Genomic DNA, 19409 nt, shown 5'->3' on the forward strand with positions numbered 1-19409 from the left:
CAGTTTTTTATGCAAAAACTGTTAATAGAATTTCTTCAACCCAATGAATTTACTGATAAGTGGTAAGTTTTAAATGGTAAAATTAAAAATCTTTAATGAACCTTAAAGCTCCAGCTCATCATTGATAAAAATGTTGAAATTATTCTTTGTGATCTGCAAAAAGCCACAAGTCATTTTACTTGTTTCAGATCTGTGAGTGTCTACTTCCACCCGCTGCTTTCAGATCCCTTCCAGTTTAGATCCTGAGTATCGTTAGGATTTTAACAGTACTACTGCTCTAATGCTGCTTATTGATATTGTACTTCAGCAGAACTCACTTACTTTTGTAATTGAAAAAAAGAAACAAATGTAGAACAGAATTGACATTGCTTGATATTCTCACGTGTACCACTTACGCTCTCCGGCCACTTTATTATGTGCACCTGCAACACAAACATCTAAAGCTTGAGATACACTTGCTTTTAACTGTTAATTTGGAGCATCGGTTGTGCACGTCACCAAAAAGTTAACGATACACATATGCAGGATGCAATATCACATATTGAATAGGAAAAGCTGCTGTCAGTCAGGAATTATTAGGCCTGAATCTTACACCCACACTACGCAAGGAAGCATGTGAACAATGATTCCAACGACACCACGGTTGTCTGTGTGTAGTCATAAATCTGGACCCTTAACAGCCAATCACATGGTAGCAACTCTTTGTATTTAGTATTATATGAACAGTAGGTGGCTCCTATTGAGAAGTCATGGGATGTGTAATGTGTTTTCATTGATATGGCTCTTAATTAGAGGGAAAACTGTGGTAAAGGACATGATATTTTGGGGGAGATTTGGATGGTGTGTTGGTTTTAATGATTATTGGGAGAAGAAACGGACACAAAGAGGCTGCGGTAGTACAACTTTTGAAAAGCTAAAAATCATCTCGATCTGCTTTGTTGAACTTGAAATTTAGTTCCCTGTACCCAGCAGATCTCGAATCAGGAGAGCAGCTTCGGAATGTGGCGGATCTTGAGATTCACATCACTGATGAGCAGCCAACAAACCTGCAAACACTGCGCGATGATATAACGTCAATATGTACCAAAATCTCTAAGGAAGGTTTTTATTACGCCACAAATATTAAGGCAGTTCTGATCGTAGAAGGGGACCAACCCAGTACTAGCAAAGTGGCCGTGCTCTGAAAACTCTCAAACTGTGAAGTTCTGTACACACCCATAACAACCAGCTGGCCAATGGTTACTTTTAATCATTTACCAATATTAGTTTAGTGAACTGTTTTCATTATTATATCTGGGCAACAAGAAAATAACTCAAGACTGTGCACTTTCCTTCCTGTATGAGATGGAGCTGAGCTTGATGTTTTGACAGATTGCTCATGTTTTTGCCCTAAACACTAAAGACTTGTCAATATTAAATTTACCACCCAGTGCCAGAGGCAAAAAAAAAAAACAATCTCAAAATTATAATGAATTTTCTCCACGATTGAGGCCTTATCTGTTTAACTAAACAGTTTATGCAATTTGCCAAATTCATAGTGGGGTTTTGTTGCTTTGCCTTTTGAACGTTTTACATAATGTTTAAACATCAGAAAACCAATGTTTGAAGATCACATCCAGTCCTGTACAAGCTTGTCATCTTTCTAAACTAATAGTCTGTAGGATTCAGTATAAGCTTTCTGTGCATAACCAGCAAATGTAAATTTTTTTTTTTTTTGTGAAAATCAATTTGTTGGATGAAGTTTAACAGTTAATTTTGTTGCAATCCACAAATGGCAGCAAAGTCTTCAGATATACTTGTCAAATATTAGTCCCTTTTCCAACCTTATACTCGGTGGAGCAGTTGCATTTAGGCGCTGAAAGTCTTTCGCCGTCCATCAGACAGTTTGAAGCTGCTTCACTCTGATCAGTCATTTTCTTGTGAAGGAAAGTGAGGGTTGATGTCTCACTTTGAGTTTGGGGAGAGGTGAGTTTTTGCATCAGTCTGTCTTTGCCACCGCTCTGGCCCTGTGCTCTCACTTCCCCCTTCCCCGCACAATTATCTCTAACACCGGCGTCAGGTCCATCAGGTTCTTCAGCATGTCCATTATGTCCACGTGGTCTTTGGCCCCTTCAATGAACTCTTCCAGGGTCAGCTCACCTTGGGGGGGGGGGGGGGGGGGGGGTCCAACAACAAAAGACAAAATTCACTGCACAGTACTTGTTTTACCTGAAAGCAGTGAGTCTTACGAATGTCTTATGAATTACTGTAATTATTCACAATTAATCAACTAATCCGAATTTGGACACAACTCAGGTCATCTGGTTTAGATGATATGTCAGAGGAAACTTGGATTTGGTAAAGGGGAATACAGGTGTCATGGCCGCCCTGACCCACCCCTAGAAACACAGCTGGCACTATGAAAGCTAAAGGTGCCTTTAATACATCACTGGCATGCAGATGTAAGTCGATGTGAGTGACTGAACATGAGTAAGTGAAGGACACCGTGGTTATTTACACTGCAACTGTACCTCTAAGGTGGTGTTATTTCTGAGAGAGCAGAGATCGATCCTCAGATCTGTCGAGTTGAGAAGATGTGAGCCCCGTTACATCTTATGAGGCCATGGTGGACATGTGATTCCCACAAAGGCCTTTGTGGCCAAATGCTAGGGGAACTGTAATTTACATCCTGGATTAGGTTCCTCCTGGATCGGGGCTCTTTTTTTTTTGATAATTTATACATGTTGAAACTGGGTCAGCTTTCCAGGGATCTGTTTTGGGCTTTGTCCAAGCCTTAGGACTTAGACCCTTAGGAATCCATAGGACCTGTTGCACCTTTTACAATAAGCTACTGAGACAGATTCAATGTTGTAAAAACATTTTGGACCGGCCTGATTTCTTGCTTGGGAACAACTAGACAAACTATTGTTACGCTCAGTTTACTGTCTGGTTCTTTACCTTCTCCCTTCACATCAATCCTCTCGAATATAAGCGTGACAATGTCCTCGGGGTCGGTGTCCCTGTTTCGGGTGATGTCCTGGATGGCCTGCAGGGGAAGACACATTCAGTCTGAGTAGGAAATCACAAAAAAACTAAATGAGGGCAGAGCTGACGATCATTAACTGTGTTTCTACTCGGTATAAATATTTAATGTGACCTTTAAATGGCAACTTCACCCATTTTCAACTTGCTCTTAAACATGGAAGCTGCTAAACTTCCCTCTGACTTCCCTATATAAATTTATTTCTCTACTTCTAGCTGAAAAACTCCTCCAGATGACATCACCCGGAGTTTTTCATCATTAGCTGTTCAGATGTTGGCATCTTGGGGAGTCTGGAAAAGCAACTTGAGCATAATTACAAACTCCATAGTATGAGCAACAAGATGACATAATGTGAACTGACAGTTCCTCCAAGTGATGTCACATCCGTCAACATGTTTCTCAAACAAATGATCCGATTGAACATTGGGGTTGTTGTCTGACAGATTGAGCTCATTCAGCAGATTATAGCTCGTCTAATTTCAGAGTTAATCCAGCACAGTTTAAAGTTTCCACACTGATTGGGGTCTGGGGGATTTCCTTGTGCCTTGTGGCCTCTACCAAATTCAAGACTTGAATGTTATGTTATTTCACTAATCATGTGCAAATTACTGAGCTAATCAACTGCAACAGGACTAGTATTGCTGGATAAAGTGAAAGTGTTAAAGTCAAGTGATGCAAAGCCACAATAACAAACATAGCAAGTTACAACAGCTTAGAGCTTCATAATGACCACAAACATCTCATAGTCCAGCAACAAGTAAGCACAGTGATGAAGGTGATGAGGTGATGAGTAACTTTCAGATTGGTTGGTTGGCTCAGTTCAACCTAAGCTGAAATCAGTTTTTGATTCGACTGTTGCAAATCTGATGTTATTATCGTGAACACGTGGCCCAGATTTCAGGTAAACTTCCACATGCGTGTCAGTGTATGATTGCAGCGACGTTCTCACTGGAGCTGGATACATGTCACTTACATGGACGTGAATCAGATCTGTAATGTGAATGTAGCCAACTAAATGCAAAGCTACAACAAAAACTAGACAAGTCAAAGTTACCATGAAAAGTCAGAAACTGACAACAATATAGATGCAAATCTTCTAGTTTTGCATCTCTGTGTGGTCACTTTATAATGTTATTTTTAAAACTGCAGTCAATCTGTAAAATGGCAGAAGCAGAATTGCTCTTTTTTTTCTTTAAACTACATTTTCGACGGGCAACTGAATTTCCTGTTGCCCAGCTGTTTTGAGGTGATTCATTACCGAGAAGATTGTTTCCAGTTCTTCCTTGTCAATCTTGCCATTGCCGTCCTGGTCAAACAGTTTGAAGTACCACTTCAGTTTCTGGTTGATTTCTCCCTTCAGCATCAGGCTGATGGCTGCAATATACTCCACAAAGTCGATATAACCGTCCTGCAGACACAAAGACAGAAGAGTGCGGGTCAGAACGGGATCTTTATGTATGTAATCTGCTGAAGATCTGTGGATCAGTGAGGGTGACGTGTGTCTGTCTACAGTTTGGTTAGTTTTACTCCAAACATCCATCACATCCTAAATGTTCTCTACTGGACTGAGCTTTGGTGGAGGCCATTTGAGTAAAGTGAATTCCAGTCTGAGATGGTTTGAGCTTTGTGACGTGGTGCATTATCTGGCTGGAAGTAGCCATCAGAAGATGGTCCACTGTGGTCAGAATAAGGTGGATGGTCAGCAACAAAACTCAGATGGGCTGTGGCATTTAAACGATGCGGATTTGGTTCTAAGGGATCCGTACTCTGCCAAGAAGTTATCCCCAACTCCAACAAACCACCAGCAGCCTGAACTGTTGATACATGGCAGGATGAATCCATTCTTTTATATAATTTACACCCAATTCCACTACAACTATCGGAAACTGTCGGCTCGGTTTCCTGTTCTCAACCCCTCAGACAGGAGGGGCACCCAGTTTGGTCTTCTGCTGCTGTAGCCCACCTGCTTCAACGTTTGACATGTTATGCGTTCAGATGCTCTTCTGCAAACCTTGGATGTAATGAGTGAATATTTGACTCAATGTTGCCTTTCTGTCAGTCTGACCATTTCCCTTTGACCTCTGGCATCAACACATTTTTCCCATCTGGCACCGACAAACGGGCCACATTCAAAGTCACTTTTCCTCCCCGTTCAGATTAAACATCATTTTGACCACGTCAATGTGCCTAAATGCTTTGAGTTGCTGCTGATGAGATATTTGTGAGAGGTTGAACAGTAGTACGGTACCTAAGTCAGCGCATTTATTATTATTATTTTATAATTAATACCTCTACTTTTATATATACACCCCATATTTAACAGCTCAAATGTAATTGGACAATTGGCTTCTGAGCTGGTCTATTGCTTGGTTCACTGATTTACTAACTTACAGCTAAGCAGAGAAAAGCTCTAGAAACCAATTTCATTGTGACTTTGTGAAATCTTATGTTATCTCAGCATATGCAGGTTACAGTGCAAGTTTGACTCCCAGATTAATCAGATTTACAGCTGAAGTCATTAACAGGCTGCACAAGGTTCACAGATATAACCTCTGTGGATACAAATCACGATTCAACCCCAATATTTTCCCTCTAACAGAGTCGTGTGATAATGTGCAGTCGATCCCTGAATTATCAGAACATCCTGACCTGAACTTTATCACCACACACAGTCCTGCACGCTGAAGCTCTAATCCACTTAGACAGACATCTCTGCAGCATTATTTAAATTTAGAACATGATGAACAACATAAATATTTACATTTTACATGTAAAGCCTGAAAAACTAAAAAAGAATTTATCATAACAGGTTTTCATTACTGTTCAATATAGAACGGCACAAATTATGACTTCTGGTTATTCTGGTTAGACGTCACAATAAAAAACTCAGTCCCTCAACCACAACAGTGGGAGAATAGAGGAACCGATGGGCATGTTTTTGGTTATTTAATAAATGTATGTATCAAGCAGGGCTATACACTTTTCCCCCCGGGTATTTATTCCCTCCAGTGGGTGAATATAGGCTCCTCTAAAGTATTTTGTATATAATATATTTTGTTTTTAAGATGCCAGAATTGAACGAGAATAAATTAAACAAGAACAAGAAACAATTAAATTAAACATTTTCTAAATAATTCCTTGCATTACAATAAATGGATTTCCAATCATGTTTTTTGACACATTTTTATCATTATGATATTTGCTTCTTCAAACAGTTACTACTTAAATTTTTTTGTCTACTTTCCCGCAGATTCATCATGTGAGAGCAGTAAGAGTGAAGCAAAACAGTAACGTGAACACTAAAACGTGAGTTGCACTTTCAGGTAATTGTCTTTTCGGACACTTTTATGATGTAGAGAATTATGAAGTGTATATATAATGATTTATAATGTAAAGCTTTCCCTTAACCACAGACTTAAAAATGGGGATCTGGGGGGCATCTAATGGGAGCAGGGGTGGAAGGACTCAGATCACTTACTTAAGCAAAATGAACATTACCACAGTGTCAAATTCTTCGTCACAAACAGAGTCAAAGACTCAGAAGCTTTGAGCTTCAAACCTCTGCTCTTTTACCTGACACATTTTCATATCCACATTTATTTTGAAAACCCTTTGTGTGTGTACATAAACGCACCCCGTCCATGTCGAAGGTGAAAAAGACCTGGTCCACATAACTGTTGGCGTCCTCGCTCAGGCCTTTCAGATTCAGAATGGCCTTCAGCTCAAACAGCGTGATGAGACCCGATGGAGACTCTCGCATGAACATGTTGTACCAGTGGTGCATGTCCTCTGCCAGGATGTCGTCCAGGTTTGAGCCGTGGTTCCCCATGGGAGCTGTGCACCGAGGTGAGGAAAAGCCAGAGAAGGGAGAAGACTGGAGGAGAAGGTTTTCAAAAGCAGAAAAGCCTTTTGTGGTCCTTCTGCAGACAACAATCAAAGCCTGTCTGAAGGATCTACAGCCCTGTTCTTGGGAAATCCACAGGTAAAAAGACAATAATTTTATATCCGTGGTGATGAGGCCAGCAGGCTACAGCAGCAGGAGGGTCACATCCAAGCTGCAGTTGCTCTGCAGTGAGAAAGCAAACCTCAGGAATCTCTAACCTGCTTAGGTTCTAGAGGAGGAATCAAAGCAGCTCCTGAAATAACTTCCTAATGAGATTAGGCCGCCTGCTTCAGGCTGCTGCTGCCAGAGGCCAAGAGGCTTTACTAGCTGAGTTCAGGTGAGGTAGCCGGGCTGGTCCTGGAAGCAGATTGGTTTTATAACAGGCTCACCTGGGAATCCTGGTTCTGAGGAAGAGAATCCCCAATTTGATACCTGCACATGAGCCGTCTTCATAAGGAAAACAATGAAATAAAGCTTAATTGGTGGAAAAATGTATTAGATCTTTACTCAAGTAAAAGTATCATTACTGCACCAAAGAACTACAAAGTTTTCCAAGTAAAAGTCCTGCATTCAGATTTTCTGTTGACTTAAAGCAAAAACAAAATGATCATCAAAATGTGCATCAGTTCCAAAAGTCAAAGTAGTAATTACGCAGAAAGATTCCCTAACGGTGTTTAACTGTTACATTTGATACTGTGCAAAAACGTTACATTAATATTTAACTTTGTTAGCTGTCGTGCAGCTTAATTTACAGGATACGTCACATTCTGTTAATTCACCATATGTTTGTAGTGTTGCTGTCAACTAAGAAGCTAATGGGACTAACTGTGTCACGAAATAGTTATTTTGTTAATGACATACAAGATTTTAAAAAAAAAAATCTTTATATGTGGACATTATAATTCAAAATCACCAAATTTAGATGGAATTACCGTCTGAAATGCTGTTTAAGTAATATCCTCTGTAGGCGGGAAAATGATTGGAGTAAACCTATTTAGCAGTAGAAATACTAAACGTGGGCAAATAAAAGCCAAGCGTTATGCTTAAGGCCCTTTTTTTAATCAAAAAGATGGATGAAGTGAAGGCCCATCAAAGATCAGGGTGTGGCCATAACCATGTGCCGTCACTGTGAAAGACAAACTGAAAAAAAACTTGTCATCTTCAGTGAAAGTACCAAACTCCTACTTTCCTTGTTGGTGACGTAAAATGTACTAATAAACGTTAGTGTGCACTGTTTAGACTTTGTTTGTTGACGTGTCGGGTCGAGATGAACCTCCAGAGAATATTCAGCTGAATCTGCAGCCCTGTGATTTTTGTGGAGGCTTATACTAACTTTCCCCCATCGTAGCTTTAAAACTCTGCTTCACTCTTACTGCTCACTAATATTTCCCTCTGGAGGTGGTGGAGACCAAAAATAGAGCTTAGAGAGATGGAAAAATTGATTAAGTGTGGCGTTTTAGAAGGTGACAATATTGACAAATGCAATTATTGCAAGTTTAATGTTAATGGGAAAATAGGTTGATGGAAATTTAGTTTTAAAAAGAGAATTTAATCCTCTTCAATTCAAACTGACTTCGACCGATCTATTAATCTAACTTGTGACCTTCATAGTCCTCAAGTCCTTCATAGATTTTATAGCTTCCATTTTTTTCTGTTTTGACACTTTGTGTGACCCCTGACCCTGTCATAAACGAGGCCTAGCCCCCCTAGAGCTGCCCCCCCCCCCCTCCCCCCAGGGGGCTTGGTTAAATGCAGAGAAACACTTTCATTGTAACATGTGCAATATGCATATGTGCTCAATGACAATGAAGCTTCTCACATTCTTACACAAGCTTGGTGAGAGATTTTTTTTATGTAAAAACAAAGAGTCAATCCGTCTGAATTATGGAGCCTAACACCTAAACTCAGATCCAGAACTGGACATCAGCAGCTTTACTGAGAAACAATGTAGGAGTGTGTTAATCAGATAAATCAGTGAGCAACGTGTGCTGCCAGCAGGTTGGATCAGAGCTGAGCTTTAATTAGACTGCGATGGACGTTTCCGTCTTTAGAATCACCAGGTAGTAGCTGTCTGACTCCAGTTTCTAACCAAGCTGTTTTTTCTGAATCTTGTATTGTTTTTTTGTGCTGACTGGATGTTTGTATTAGTAGTAGCTCTTTTCCTTCTTGAGGTTGACTTGGTCACAATCTGTGAAAGATTCAGCTCAATGACCCCCTGTGATTCTCTGATAAGACCCAACCAGTATTGTCCCAGCTTGCCTCTGGGCTCAGATTGGTAGTTTTTGGCAGTAAATGTTCAGTTTCCAGTGGCCGCCTTCTTTGGGCTCATCTGTTTTATTTTGGACGGCAGTGAGACTTGATGTAACTGTATCAGGGGGTCAAACGGATTATCCCCATTCAGATTTAACCACAGCGAGCAGCAGCCAGGCCTCCTGTTTTCACCGAGTCTTTTCCAGGTACCATTAGATTAAGAGTTGTGTGGGGAAGTGCAGGTTGTGGAAATCACTGTCACTAATCTGTAAGTAGAACACTTAGATTTTTAGGGACAACCACAGAATCCGTCTTCGAATGAAAATGTCTCAGGTTTGTCTCTGGTTGGAAGCGAGACGACCAATGTGAACTTCCAAAGAGTTGTTGTTTGGATCAACAAGGCAAAGCTAAATGACAGGAATACAATTCACATGCAGCACATTTTGAACCTTCAACATGATCACACAGTCCCTTCTGTGTTTAAATTCAACGTAATTAAAAAAAATTTTTTTTTTTACTTCAGTAAGTGATGGAAATAAAACAGCAGAACAGAACATGGGACATTCTTGTAGCAAAAGATGTGTTTTATTTTTAAACTGTCACTGAACCTTCACATTGAAGTGATGTCATCAGGTCACAACTAAATTAATCTGGGCACTTCAAAAATAACTGGTACATCAAAAGACAGGACTATGAGCAACAACGGGACAAATAAAACGTGCTGTAAATGAGCTGTGAGTGCTGCAATGTACTGTGATGAGTTCTCCCCCGTTTATTCTTTAATTACACCATAATACAATTACACTGTTTTCTGCTTACTGTACCCAGGAGATACCAGTAGAGGATTTACAAAAATACTACAAAAATATAAGTATAAGTAGTTAAAACTCTCCTCTCTTGTTCCCTATACATTTGTTTTGTCTCGCTGTAACCTACAATTTCAGTGATTCACTCTTTGTAAATCACTGTGTTTTAAAGTGTTTGATCATGTTGGTGCACAAATAAATGTACAGACATAAATCACATTTTCATCATCGGTCACAGCTGTAAAGGAAAAATCAGCAAAAGAAACAGAAATAAAAGCAATAAATTCACATTATATTTGCACAAATAGGAACCAGTCCAGCGTTGCAGTGTAGAAAGGGGGTTATGTTGTCAAGCTGAGCGTCCTACTGAATTAAAGAAAAAAAACTTTCCCTCTTTCATAAGTAGGTGTTTCCACAGTCTTCAGACTCGGACAGACCTGGTCCTTCAGGCCTTTGCCGCTGCAGCGTCTCCCTTGGGGGGTCGTCACGCTCACTCAGACTAAACTCAATATCTGACGTTTCATCGGGCTGAACTCTGACTCGACTCCTGTGTGAGAGAGAGGAAACACAAAACCGTAATCCACATCAATCCTGCACAAACTAGTGAACACGCTAAGAAACATCAGAGTCATCAGTACAACAACTTACAAAACATTTTCTACAGCATCTGAAAGGAGACAGTAGGTCTCATCTTCCGAAAACATTGTGATCAATAAAATATACTGTGTAATTATACTGTACATTGAAATTCTACAATAATAAAAAGTAAAGCAGAGAAAGTCCCAGACTTCTAGGATCAGGACAGTTAAACTCAATATGTTAGTTACCAGTTATATTTATCTATAAAACCAGGTGAGACGACTACATTGGTTAAACTTCAAGCATGTGTTAAAGACACAAATGTCTGGATGTCCTTTATTTGCTACTAATAAATTCAGACAAAAGTAAAGTTTTTGTATAATATTCGGTCCAACTGTATAATTACTTAAGATGGGAGTGAAGTTTATGTGAAGCATATGATAAATAAAAACCACAAAATCGTGTTTCTCCTTAAATATTGTCTGTGACGCCTGTTTACCCAATCAACAAATTTAAAAAACCTTTTTCTCGGTTTTTCCATATTTTGCTCTCTTGAGTGAAGGTGTCACCTCGTTCTTTCCTTCTTCTTTGCCGTCTGTGTTGGTCACTTCTTCAGAGGAAACGTCTTTCTGTTCATCTTCAGACTTGTCCTGCGTCTCCTGCTTCTCCTCCTTTTCCTCCTCCTCGTCTTTTCTCTCTGACGAAGACCCGTCCTGTCCTTCTATCGATCTTTCCTCCCCTTCCTTTTTCTTTTCATCTTCTTCTGCAGGCTCAGCCAACGACTGGTCATCTTTGCTTTGTTCAGGACACGTTGAAGCGTCTGTTTTCTCGTCCTTCACCTCGTCTGTTTCAGCTTCCTTCTCAAAAACCTGCCCTCCTACCTGCTCCTCGCTTCCTCCGTGTCCTTCTCTTCCTGCTGTTGTTTTGTCCTCTGGTTTGTCCAGGGAGCTCAGAGTCGTCTCCACCACATCATTTACAACACTGACCTCATCTCCACTGCTGGACTTTCTGTGGCGACGGGACGGAGGCCGACGCCGGAGCGAGTGACGTGCTCGATTCTGAAGACCAATCACAGCAGAGACAGACAGGAGATATTAAAAGTTACATTGTCTGCATAACAGTAATAAATAAAAGATAAAAATGAATATGAAAAGATGGACACAGACATGTAAAAGGCCAACCCCCCCTGAAAGTCCCTGTGTAGACATTTTGTGTCTCTATGTATTTGTTTTACGTGTTTCTGATACTTTTTTTTTTCTCTCTTCTGTGTTTTATATCTTCTCTGTATATGTTTCTGTCTCTTTATTGTAATTTTTTATCTTTTTGGAGTCATTTTGAGTCTTTGTGTCTTTGTTCAGTGTCTCTGTGGTCAATTGTCATCTTATTTTCACTGTCTTTGTGGTTGATTTTGTCTCTGAGCTTTTCTTGCGTCTCACTTTGCATCCGTTGAACCTTGTTTAGTCTGTGTCTGACCTTGTTGATGCTTGGCAGGATGGATGGCTCTGCTGCAGAGAGGGGGTCTTCAAACGAGACAGGCCGTTCCTCTTCAGTTAAAGGAGTGGTGGCAACCGGGCTGGTGGGGGTTGTTTTGGATGATGTGGGCCCTGAGGTGGATCCAGGAGAGGGTGGGGTGAAGCCGGGAGACAGCAGGCTGAAGCTGGGGCTTTTTGGAGAGGGAGCCTTGGCCGTGGGAGAGAGAATGAGCTTTGCCTAAAGAAAGAGAGACTGATGTCAGAGTGCAGCTCTCCACACACACAGACAGAGGGCAGCAGAGTCCAGTCCTGGACTCACCTGGAGCTTCTCGATCAGACCGGAGTTCCTCTTGATTGTGGTAGGTAGAGAAGTGCCATCTGAAGGCTGCTGACAAACACACAAAGGCACATTCAGGATATGTGATCATCCTCCATCTTTCTCAACAAACGTCACAGGAAACAAAACACGTCTTTTCTTTTTGTACCTTGTACCAATTCTTTTGTCCAACATTAGTGCTGGTCCTTTAAGTAGCATTTAGCACATCTAACATGTTTGAGTTACCAGAATGTGACAAACTGTACACGTAAGGTGCTGAGTAATGAATGTAGGTGGAGCTCTGAGCTCCAGTTGGTTCACGTTGATTCCTTCAATACACACAAGTCAGTGAACAAGCTGAAGCTGATGTTGTGTCCAAACTGGTGAAGTAATCTGGATCCCAAAGTCACCGTCTTAAGGGACATTTTAGTCCTTTGGTCTCACTCTGACTCTGACTAGTTTTATTTGGTTTTTATTAAATATCTGTGGCCATCACACAGCAGTAGGATCCATAGGCTGATGGGTCCAACTCATCCTACATTAACCTACATGTTTTTCTGCACAGTAGAAAGTTGGAGCTGTTACACACATTTATTGTTTCTACAAAATTCCAAATGTTGTTTCTTCTAGAGTGTCTCAATATTGTATATGTATAATAACAGAGAGTTGTTAGTTTTGGTCCTTACTGCAGGCATGGAACTGATTTAATCACCAAAGTAAATACACAAAAACACATTCAGCCCAGTGATGAAAACACTATTTGTTGTAGTATTTGTGCAGATGGAAAATGTTAAAACCAGAAAGTGAAAACAACAGGATTCAGATTCTTGTTGCTGATAAAAACCATTGTTTCTCTCTCACCTCCTGCTCATCTACTTGAGGTTGAGGGATCTTTAACGAGCGAGGAGGTCGTCGTCTGACCGGCTTTTCCTGGTGAACCAGCAAAAAACACATAATTACAGTATTAAACTACTACTGGTGCGAAGAAAAGAAGAAAAGAAGTATTATACAACATATCAAAGGAGAGTTTACTGGATTCACATGTTTAAATGTTTAAATTACTATTATTCTACTAAGAATCTGTGCACTTCTTCCAGTGAGATGTTACTGTGCACATCTTTGCGTTCGAGGTGCTCAGACACCTGGGAATTCACAGACACATTTGACCTGTCAGTAGGACCAGTCTATGCTCTGGTTAGTTATTGTATCAGCTGGTATACGGCTTAAAATTCCAATCACCGTTTCATTTGCAGGAGCATCGTGTGGAGGAGCGGAGCCTTTAAATCTTCCTGCAAGTTCAGCCACAGAGCGTCGAGATGGAGCCTCCTCCTGGGGGAAGGAAAACACAAAGGTAACTAAAGATGCTGCTGGGATCCAATAAGCAGCTCAGAGAACAGATCACAGGAACCCAGTGAGTATTTACAGTAGTATGTCTCTGCAGGTAGACTAGACCTGCACCGAGTGCGATAATGCTATAATACTACATCTACTGCTTTACTAACTTATCTTCTGCTGTCACTATTCAGAATGTGCTAGTAGTTTTACTCCAACTGTAATTAATATGCCAAGTAAAATACAGATGATGCTGAAACGCAACATGACTAAAAAGAGGCAAAAACAATCCCAAAGATTCAATACTACTGCTGTTTATTGATATTATTCAATACTAAAATATCCAAAGTTGTCAGTTTGGTTTAATTATCACAGTGAATAATCATTTTATCAATGCTGCTGGGTGGCAGTGGTGGCGTCATGGTGTTTTTCCTGTTCAAGCTGCAGCGCTGCCTCCCTGCTGCAGGTTACTTCCTGTGGCAAAGTTGTGACCATGTTAGGAAGGAAACCTGAGCGAGATCATCAGGCAGCTGCTCATTAGAGACTCTGACGCAGCAGGTCACAAGTGTTTCTAACTCCGTTAATCTGACGACAGCAGGCCAAAACGGAAAAATAAAACCTTTTTCTGAATTTGAGTCTTGCTGCTCCGTGTTTTCACTGTGGTAAAAGGTGAAGGCAGCGTGTTCACTGTGAGGTTTAGAGAAATACTTATGTAAAACCTGCCCTCAACTACTCACCACTTGTAATACAGACACACGTTTTACTGTGGCTACTACTCCTACTACTACTACTGCTGCTGCTGTTTCAAATGCATTTATTGTGAAGTTGTGTTTTGAAAACTCATGTTCATGTTTACTTACTGTTACTACTACTACTAATAATACAGCTACTACTTTAATTAATATTAATGCTACTACAGCAGCAACTACTGCTACTGTTACTGGTCCTACTACCAGTGAAAATTCTATTAGTGCTACAACTGCTGTTGTTACTGCGACTATTCCCACTATTACTGTTGGACCAATCAGGGCTGCTGCTAGTACTATTAATCCTGTACTACTGCTGTAGATTCTACTGCTACAGTACATCAACTACTGCAACTGCCATGTATGTGACAACTAGTAGTGCAACTGTTACTGCTACGTTACCTCTACAACACTTGCTACAATTCCCACTACTTGCAGTACCAGGGCTACTTCTGTAACTGCTGGTAGTACTACTACTCTTACTTACTACTTACTACTATGCTAATGCTGCTGTTTCCTCTAACAAAATACTTCTGCTAATTACACAAATAAGTATTTTGACTATTACTAAACCAAAAGCTCCTTTTCATGCCATCTCTACTATTACTACTGCAATACTAATAGTACAGTTAGTGCTGCTGCTACTGTTAGTAGATCTACCACTACTGCTGGTTCTAATACTGCAATTACTCTTGATAATTCTACTGCTGCTTCTGCTAATACTATCAACCTTTAGCATGTGGTTTACATCTTTGCTGGCAGTTTATTTCTACTACTCCTACTACTACTGATACTTTTACCCAGTGATATTTGTCATAAATTCCACTGTCGGGTCGATATAACCCTCACTGGTTTACTACCAGTTAAACTCTAACATAAATGACCAGAACTGCAATATTGACACTCAGAACTACATCAGTCCAAACACAAGAGGACAGTATGAACACACACACACACACACACACACACACACAGCTGTTGACGTGGGACTGATCCACGTCTATTTCAGCTGAAGGTCTTACATTGCTGACATTCATCAGATAATGGAATCGCATTGCCTGGAGGACACACACACACACACACACACACACACATTCTTTCCACAGTGTACTCGACCCATCAACTGAAAGCAGAAAGATATGAAACAGCAACCGTTAAACCACTTCCTGTTTCTGAGGGGATTGTTTTTCAAACTGAAGTTGCTTCCATTCAAACTGTTTTACAAACATTCAAAAAACGTAGTCAGTTTTAGTTTCTGTAGCAGCAGGATTTATTTAGATCTGTCAAATTTGTTTATTTGTTTTGTATTAATAATTACCCTTATCATCAGTTCCTCTACAACTACAGCTCCCATGAGGCTTTGAGGATGCAGTGATGCTCCCCTTCCCATCTCCAGGTTCGCTCTTCGCTTTTAAACCTAATGTGACAAACTAAGAAATGCTTCGTCCCTGATCCTCCTGGGCCTCACAGAGATGTAGGTCGTCACATTGTTCGGAGAGTTCAGGTTAAACTTCAGGTTCTTGGCAAAAAGTTCACTGAACTTGATCAGTAGTTGTGGTAAACGTTAAATATTCTAAATGAAGTATCAGTACATGGCAGTTATGTGTGAGTCCAGCCGATTATGAGGATCCCTGGAGACCTTCCATTCTTAGTGGGTTTGCTTTTTTCAGTTGTTTTGTGTCTCTTTGCATCTTCAGTTTGTCTTTTTGTCGGCTTTTCAGCCTTTAAGGGTCTTTGTGGTGCATTTGATCCTCTGTTTATGTGCTTGTTAGTTGTCTCTCTGTGGTCTTTACATTGACTTCGCATTTGGCCTGTTCAGAAACCTACCGACTGTGTCCAATATCTGCAGCTCAACTCAACAAAGAATGTGGATGAAATGAGACAGAGAGATGTTCAGCATGTTGTTTCTATCTTGAACTAATACAGCATTTCTACAATTCAGTATAATCCAACTCTGAGCTGCTGTTCACCCCTGGGTGTAGTTCTTAGTCAGACATATCAGGAATTTCTTTCTGTCGTATGATTTTTCCCACTTGGTTATGACCATGTGACAAAGGGGATTTTGCATGTTATAAAAAGAAGCTTCAGAATGTAAGAAAGTTTCCTGACAAGCTGCAGCGTTTGTTGAAGGAGCGACAAATGGTGAATAATGTGTTTGATACTGTAGTGACTACGTGTTTACGTCATTATACATTTATCGCCGTGCTGCTGATGTTAATGACTGTGCTGTCAGTGACCTGCAGGACTCTGCGCACGCACGCACACACACACACACACACACACACACACACACACACACACACACACACACAGCATAACACACTGCAGGTTATTCTAAAGAAATAACTAAACAAAAATGAGTGACACATGTTGAGGAAACTGCCGCATAAGCATTTAGGCTCCATCCAGAGGAAATGTACCTTTCAAGCTCATTTAAGTTGACTGATCAGCATCATGTTTCATGTGCGGGATGGTTTGAATTTTCTGCAGATGTCTGACGTGTTTCTCCTCAAAAGTGTGGTGGGTTTAAGAGCTGTGGGGAATCTGTGTCAACAGGCTTTTCACATGCGTCCATGTGGAATTTGAAAGGCGGAAGTACGACTTTCTAATTAATGGTCAGTCTCATCCACACACTGAACTGAGAGTGAACCAGATTTTTTAAATTGACAAATAGAAAATATTCCGGATATTCAAAATATTATGTCAAACAAAACTGCAGAAACACAAGAATAATAAACAAGCGTCCATAAAATATTACACACATTCAAATGACACCAAAATTATTCTGATGAAATCTTGTGCAAATTCTGATTTCATCGGTGTCAGCACGCTGTGTTCAGTGTATTTCACAGGTGACATACCAGAACTTCATCAAACAGTTTCCTCCTGTGTGTTTGGCTTCTATAAACTCCCATTAAATCCAAATTGAACAGGAAACACACAGATAACACACACACACACAATGAGCAGCAGCAGCTGCAGTGGAGAGAAAAGTTAGAAGTTTTACCTCCATCCTGCCCGTCGAGTGTCAGCGCCCTCGTTTATGTCAAGTATGTGAGAGAGAGAGTGAGAGCGAGCGCAGGCCTGCAGGTTAAATATAGAACCAGAGTCACTACTGTCACATAGTGAGAGAGACAAACATACAGAGAGAGAGGACGGCTCATGTTCTGTCACATGTTGATCATTTCTCTCTGTTTGCTGCTGCTCCTTCTCCAGCTTCCTGCTATTTCATTAAAGCAGAGAAAAAAAGCATGATAAATAAAATACAAATACAGTTAATGGCAGTGGTAAAAGAGCAAACCCACCTATAAAATCAATGTGAAACAGTGTCAACATTAAGTGATGTCCATAAAGGAGCATGTATGGAAAAGTGTCTGCAGAATGTAATTAAAATATTAAAAAATGGTGATAAATCAACCCGAGGTTGATTCCTGGGAAACGAGCTAAAAAGCCCTGATAAGTCTGTTTTGGATCTTTTAGTTTAGAGTCAGCTACTGAGTTGAGGTGTTGAGGTGCCGTGTGCCTGGAGGCTGCTGGCCGTCCATCTGCCTCAGATTGCATCAACTTCTCACAGAAAGACTAACTAATATTCATGCAGGAGTCATTACGGCCTCGTAATTCACATGAGTTTACTGTGGTCGGATATCAGTCATTGTCCAGCTCATAGTTGCTGTTCAACACACCACCTGTTACCCACCAGTACAGTTTTTATTATTAAGAATGTCCAGATGCCACTTTTTCCCAGACTGGGTACAAGTACGAGTACTTGCATTTGAGTTCTTTCCGATACTGGATAGCAATACAAGTCCTAAAGTGTTTTGTTTCTAGAATGAGTTGCTGGACAGTAAAATCTTCATTGATCCACCGCAGTTAAGCAAATTCCACGATGGAGAAGCCCAGACAACATGAACTGTAGAGTTTAACCGGGAATATGAAGGTAAAAATACCTCTGACAACAAAAAGCACTTCAGGTGATGTTCTAGTTACTATGTCCAACCCGCATTTTTTCCAGATGTCAGTCGCAAATATTAAGCATTTTTAAAATATTCTTGAGAAACGTCAGTATTAGCAACTAGATCTTAAGACTTTAGCACATCAGAGCTTGTATTCAGCTTTACTTTGTTTTCCCTTTTCTGACCTACAGTCCACATTGTAACAGTAGTCTGTGTCTATCTGAACACAAACCACAAACTCTGCATTGATGACGATAATCATCTAATATTCCTACTGAAAGCTGGACTAAGCATGGCCGGCTCAATATGAACAGCTCACTGGCCAGTGAAAAGGTTAATAACATCCGAAGCTGGTGCTTATTGCTTGTTCCCAAAGGTTTGGGATACACGTGCTTTTAGTGGTTTTGTGTGCACATCATGGTGATTCCTGCCCTGACTTGGAAGACTTCCTGGGTTTTTAACACTATGGGAAAGTGAGATGCAGTTGAGCTCATGGCCAGTGGGGACATTATATCATGTCATTAGCTCCTTTGTGTCCGATGGTGAAGGAAGACGAATCACAACAACTATCATTTTCTCTGCTGTGGTCTCAACATCAACATTACTGCTTACGTTGTGCAAAAAAGAGTTTACAGGCAAGACAGTCCGATTTCAGCCAGGGCTGATTGGGCTCTAGTCTGTCCCCTAGTGGACAACAGTTTCAGTCTTACGAAATTAAGTATGTAAACAAAGAGGAAGGTGATGCATTCACTGTCCATGTGTATGGGGGTAAAAAGACTGCAAAGGTGGGCGGGTAGTGCTTCCTGATGGCATCAATGTGGATGACGTTAAAAAAGATCAAAAGAAACAACATAGACTTAAGAGGATTTGCTAACGAACAGAAACGTCATCCGCTCTCAGCACATGTCTCAGGTGTGTGTGTCTGTGTGTGTCTGTGTTTGTGTGTTGTATTTTTCAGATGCCAGGACAATAGCGTTGATGAGGAACCTGCGGCCTGTTGTTGCCCTGCAGGATGCGTCTTTCTCTCTGAAAGGAAGTAGAGTCAAGCAA

The 19409-nt window shown here is 40.7% G+C and overlaps 2 protein-coding genes across 5 annotated transcripts; both read right to left on the reverse strand.

Moving 5' to 3' along the window:
• Positions 1 to 528: 528 nt before the first annotated feature.
• guca1d (guanylate cyclase activator 1d) lies at positions 529 to 8451 on the reverse strand. Its single transcript, XM_067492271.1, has 4 exons — positions 6657 to 8451; positions 4281 to 4430; positions 2938 to 3025; positions 529 to 2139 (listed from the first exon to the last, which is right to left on the reverse strand). Exons 1-4 carry the CDS (start codon positions 6849 to 6851, stop codon positions 2015 to 2017), a joined length of 558 nt encoding a protein of 185 aa, XP_067348372.1. The 5' UTR covers positions 6852 to 8451; the 3' UTR covers positions 529 to 2014.
• Positions 8452 to 9718: 1267 nt separating this feature from the next.
• dub (duboraya) lies at positions 9719 to 17567 on the reverse strand. Of its 4 annotated transcripts, none has more exons than XM_067492260.1 (7): positions 17414 to 17567; positions 13568 to 13657; positions 13190 to 13258; positions 12332 to 12400; positions 12014 to 12250; positions 11062 to 11598; positions 9719 to 10508 (listed from the first exon to the last, which is right to left on the reverse strand). In XM_067492260.1, the coding sequence occupies exons 1-7, from the start codon at positions 17417 to 17419 to the stop codon at positions 10482 to 10484; spliced, it is 1035 nt and encodes a 344-aa protein (XP_067348361.1). In that variant the 5' UTR covers positions 17420 to 17567; the 3' UTR covers positions 9719 to 10481. The 4 variants fall into 4 exon arrangements, with proteins under 4 accessions (XP_067348361.1, XP_067348358.1, XP_067348359.1 ...); XM_067492257.1 differs by lacking the exon at positions 17414 to 17567 and adding an exon at positions 17268 to 17378; XM_067492258.1 differs by lacking the exon at positions 17414 to 17567 and adding an exon at positions 17268 to 17375 and having other exon boundaries at positions 12332 to 12397.
• Between the last annotated feature and the right edge of the window lie 1842 nt (positions 17568 to 19409).

The sequence above is a fragment of the Channa argus genome, chromosome 22 (assembly GCF_033026475.1).
Source record: "Channa argus isolate prfri chromosome 22, Channa argus male v1.0, whole genome shotgun sequence".
Lineage (NCBI taxonomy): Eukaryota > Metazoa > Chordata > Actinopteri > Anabantiformes > Channidae > Channa > Channa argus.